Here is a 4915-nt window from a genome sequence, read left to right as displayed (position 1 = left end):
ATGGCGGCGCTGCAGGAGAAGAAGTCATGCGGGCAGCGGATGGAGGAGTTCCAGCGCTACTGCTGGAACCCGGACACCGGGCAGATGCTGGGCCGCACGCTGTCCCGCTGGGGTCCGTGTGCGGGGCCTGGGAGAGGGCAGGGGCCGCCCCGCGGCTGTGAGGGGCTAGCGGTCCTGGGGTCCAGACAAAGCCCTCCCAGCCTCCCGTCCCTGCCAGCCAACCCCGAAGGCCTGCCCAGGCCCTGACACCCCTGACCCTGGGCACTCGAGAGCGGGGGTCAGCTGAGGACAGGCCCCAGAGGCTCTGCCCTGGATTTTAGAGCAGCCAGTTTAAAGCTAGTTTCCCAAAACTGTAATTTTTAAGAAGAGCTTTAAGTGAAGGGGCGCGGGGTTATTGGGGTGAGAATGCTCCGGGAGCAGGTGGAGTGCCGACCCAGAGGTGACACGGTGAGCGCACGCACGCTCCCAGTGACCCAGCTCCTGCCCCGCCTCTGCCCGCAGTGTGGATCAGCCTCTATTACGTGGCCTTCTATGTGGTCATGACGGGCATCTTTGCTCTCTGCATCTACGTGCTTATGTGCACCATCGACCCCTACACGCCCGACTACCAGGACCAGCTCAAGTCGCCAGGTAACCGGCGGCGGGCCCGGCTCCGCCGACCCCTTGGGGAGGACATGGAGGCACGGGCACTGGGGGACCAGGAGGCGGGGGCGGGCGTCCAGCACCGAGGCCGCTCTCCCAGGGGACCCTGGCCTCCTCGCCGACAGGAGGCCAGCAGACCCAGGGCTGGAGTCTCGTCTAAGGGGGCGGCCGCTCCCCCTGTGACGGGGCTGAGGCGGTGCCCAAACAGGGGGAAGCGCTGGGCAGACACGTGGGCAGGGGACAGGCGGGCAGCCCCTCTGGAGCCTGGGGACAGCATCTGGACCAAGACCTCTGCACGCAGCCTGCTGACCCGGACTGAGGGCAGACAGCAAAACAGAGAGTGGCGGGAAGGGGGCTGAAGGAAGCTCAGCTTTTCCAGCCCAGCGACTCAGCATTTGTCACCCCTGCGTCCTTCATGCTTTCTGAGGAAGAAAATAATCCAAGACCACCCAACAGCGATGCTGGGCTGTGCCTGGAGGGGGCGGGCCCACCACCCTCAGGGCTTTGTCCACAAACCCTCGTGACAGCTGGGGTCAATCTTTAGAATCAACAAACGGATTGGACATGGAGGATCTCAATGCAATCTCAGAACAGGATGTAGTAGACTACATGCTTGAAACCACACCATGATAGAGTTTGTCTCAAACCCTCAGACTGGCAGGCAGGGTGAGGGGCGGGCCTCTTGCAGAGGGAGCCCTGGGGCCTAACCAGGCCTCGCGCAACTGAGCGGCCCCCTGGCTACTGTGCAGAGTCCCGGACCTTCCTGGGGGCACCAGGGGAGGGCGGGGGCCTTCAAAGTCCTGGGCCCCAGCATCCTGGGTGCTGCCTCCCCCAGGCCAGACCAGCAGGACAGCACGCAGCCTAAACATGCAGCCAAACCCCAGGCGTTGTGTCCTCTCTCCAGGGGTGACCTTGAGGCCGGACACCTACGGGGACAAAGGCCTGCACATCTCCTACAATGTGTCTGACAACAGGACCTGGACAGGGCTCACACAGGCACTGCGGCACTTCCTGGCGGGTAAGGCGTGACCCGGGCCTCGGTCTCCACTCTCCTTTCCTAAGGAGCTGGGTGGGGCATGGGCTGCTGCTCCAGCAGGACCACAGGTGTGTCCTCCCCAGGCTACTCGCCCGCAGCCCAGGAGGACAACATCAACTGCACGTCCGAGAGGTACTTCTTCCAGGAGCACTTCCTGGCCCCGAACCACACTAAGTTCTCCTGCAAGTTCACAGCGGACATGCTGCAGAACTGCTCCGGCCAGCCGGACCCCACCTTCGGTTTTGCAGAGGGAAAGCCATGCTTCATTATCAAGATGAACAGGGTGAGTGTGGGGTCAGAGGGGAGAAGGGCCCCCGCCCCCCATCCCTGCAGCCCCCAGGCTGGCTGGGGAGCCTGCAGCCCTCACCAGGAAGCGGCTGCCCGGACTTGCCACCTGCTTGACCGGCGAGCCGTGGAGCCCAGGGCAGTCCTGTGCGCAGGACGGCTGGGAAGAGCCAGGCGGTCGGCACGGGGAGGGTGCCTGAGAATCGCCGGGGCCAGGCGCTGAGGGATGGGCCGAGAGGACCCGGCAGACCTCCAGAGGCCACCCACGATGCACGGTCAGGGACCCGGGGGCGTGGGGTCTGGCCAGGGTGACGCTGTTCACCTTCCTCTCTGAGAGGCAGCAGAGGCCACAGACCTCTGCTCTACGCTCAGCCCGGTCCAGCCGGGGTCTGTTCCCTGGTGGGCACGCAGAGCAAGAAGGCCGGGGTCTCCATGAGTAAGGCGGGTGCTACTCTGGGCCCTGGGCACCAGCAGGGGGACCCAGGGGCCGGGGTTTTCAGAGGCGGAGCCAGGCGTGGGCGGGGAGGAGCAGGGGGCCGGCCGCACAGGTGCGGGAGGTGGAGGCCGCGGCTTGGGCTCTGCCGACCATCCGGCTCTGCCACCCAGCAGCCAAGACCACAGGCTTGGAGCAGGAGGGGGCACACCTGCCGAGTCAGAGCAGGACCCCCAGGCCCTCCCCGCCCCCACACTCACAGCCGCTCCCTTGCAGATCGTCAAGTTTCTCCCCGGCAACAGCACGGCCCCCAGGGTGGACTGCACCTTCCTGGTGAGTGACCCACAGGCCACGGCCGTCCTGTTTGGACTGGGAACCCCTTGGGAAACACTGATCAGGTTTCCCCTAAAAACATCTCAGAGGTCGCCTAATAAACCAGGTACATGGATGGCAGGAACCTTCACGCTAAGTGGTTTTTATCGTAGGGATGAAAACCCAGTAAGAAAAACCAGCACTTGTGATCGATCATTTTGCTTCAAAAAAGCATCTGAGACAGTGTATCCCCAACAGACTTCAGGATGTCTGTGGCAATTTGGAAAACCCAATGCACTTCTACCGCCCTCTTTTGTCCTTTTGTTTGCTTATTTACAAAGCGATGCTGATTAACACCAGCACCACTGATTAACAGTGTGAGTTTACATGCTGCCAAGAATTGCCATTCATTTAGTCCAGTTTTTCTCAAATGCGTTTTAAAGTACAACATGGATAAAACTAAACTTGTCTTCACTGAGTATTTTCTAAAGCTTGCTTTCTCAGTTACGCCCTGGGCCCAGGCCCTTTGCCGTCTGCAGGGACAACCCACCAGGGTGACTGCACACTTTGGTGCAGCCCCCAGGCCGTGGGGTGCATCCTGTTCCAATTTTCCGTTTTTAGCTTCCTTGACCGCACATGTGTAGGCTGACTTGAGATTTTAACAGACACCAAATTGCCCCTTCCTGCTCTCAGACGGGATTGGGGTCAATTGGGCCGCGCAGACCCTGACAGTGGACGAGGGTGGCCCCGGCAGCAGGCAGACGCAGCCCTGGTCTCAGCAGGTGGGCCACACACCTCGTGGGCTGCCAGCCCCACACACTCGAACCTGTCACCTCTTTTATCCTACGAGGGTTTAATCTGGAAGGTATGACTTCGGTAAGTCACCGGGGTCTTGTGAACTAGCACGTTACACCATGAATGGATTCCTGGTTGATGATACCAGACTAGATCTGGTTCATGTCAACTGCTCGTGCAATCACCTGCTTTGCACACATGCACACACACATGCAGAACATGCACGATACACACGTGCAGAGCAAGCATAGAGGCACACACATGTGCAGAGCAAGCATGGATACACACGCACGTGCAGAGCAGGCACGGCTGCACACGCACGTGCAGAGGCATGGATACACACACACATGCAGAACATGCACGGATACACACGTGCAGAGCAAGCATAGAGGCACACACATGTGCAGAGCAAGCATGGATACACACGCACGTGCAGAGCAGGCACGGCTGCACACGCACGTGCAGAGGCATGGATACACACACACATGCAGAACATGCACGATACACACGTGCAGAGCAAGCATAGAGGCACACACATGTGCAGAGCAAGCATGGATACACACGCACGTGCAGAGCAGGCACGGCTGCACACGCACGTGCAGAGCAGGCATAGAGGCACACGCATGCGCAGAGCAGGCACGGACACACACGCGCGGGCAGAGCAGGCATGGCTGCACGCGGCGTGCGTGCGCCCGGCCCGGCCTTCCCCGCAGCGGCCTCTCACCCGCAGGACCAGCCCCGGGACGCCCCGGCTCTGCAGGTGGACTACTTCCCGCGCAGTGGCTCCTACAGCCTGCACTACTTTCCCTACTACGGGAAGAAGGCCCAGGTACGTGGGCCCCAGGGCCCGACAGCAGCCGCCGCTCGCGAAGGGACAGCCGGGGACTTTTGCCTGTGAAAGGAACCCAGGCTGTACCTGGCCCACCCTAACCACTTAACCTCTGGGGGTCTCCCAAGCCCACATTCTCACCCAAAATTGACATCAAATCTCATCTTTTACTTTCCAAGGGCCTTCTTAGACAACTGCATATCCACTTAAAATCATTTCCCCCAAAGCTCTTGCTTTATCCTCTGTGTTGTTTAATTTTTATCAGGTATAGTTTGAAGTTGAATTTGTCCTGGGTCCGTCCCTCTGGGCCGGGTCTCCTCATTTCTAAGCAGGAGACATCTGTAGCTCATTGAGAGCACTGGCTCTGCGTGCCGAGCACCCGGCCGCCCTCTCACAGGGACCCTAACTGGAGTCTCTTCAGCCCCACTACAGCAACCCACTGGTGGCCGCGAAGCTCCTCAACGTCCCCAAGAACAAGGAGGTGGTTGTCGTATGCAAGATCCTGGCAGAGCACGTGACCTTCGACAACCCCCATGACCCCTACGAGGGGAAGGTGGAGTTCAAGCTGACAATCCAGAAGTAG

The 4915-nt window shown here is 60.4% G+C and overlaps 1 protein-coding gene across 1 annotated transcript; it reads left to right on the top strand.

The window, feature by feature from the left end:
* On the top strand, positions 1-4915 carry ATP4B (ATPase H+/K+ transporting subunit beta). Its single transcript, XM_061133236.1, has 7 exons — positions 1-112; positions 502-630; positions 1547-1660; positions 1762-1961; positions 2673-2729; positions 4234-4332; positions 4754-4915. Exons 1-7 carry the CDS (start codon positions 1-3, stop codon positions 4913-4915), a joined length of 873 nt encoding a protein of 290 aa, XP_060989219.1.

The sequence above is a fragment of the Dama dama genome, chromosome 30 (assembly GCF_033118175.1).
Source record: "Dama dama isolate Ldn47 chromosome 30, ASM3311817v1, whole genome shotgun sequence".
NCBI classification, from domain to species: domain Eukaryota; kingdom Metazoa; phylum Chordata; class Mammalia; order Artiodactyla; family Cervidae; genus Dama; species Dama dama.
This window is presented reverse-complemented; position numbering and strand designations above follow the sequence as displayed.

Bases quoted from the DNA above. Each gene is read 5' to 3' on its own strand.
- ATP4B (XM_061133236.1), top strand. From the start codon at position 1: ATGGCGGCGCTGCAGGAGAAGAAGTCATGCGGGCAGCGGATGGAGGAG. The intron at 113-501 runs GTCCGTGTGCGG...CTCTGCCCGCAG, and splicing joins CCGCACGCTGTCCCGCTGGG to TGTGGATCAGCCTCTATTAC. The intron at 4,333-4,753 runs GTACGTGGGCCC...GAGTCTCTTCAG, and splicing joins ACTACGGGAAGAAGGCCCAG to CCCCACTACAGCAACCCACT.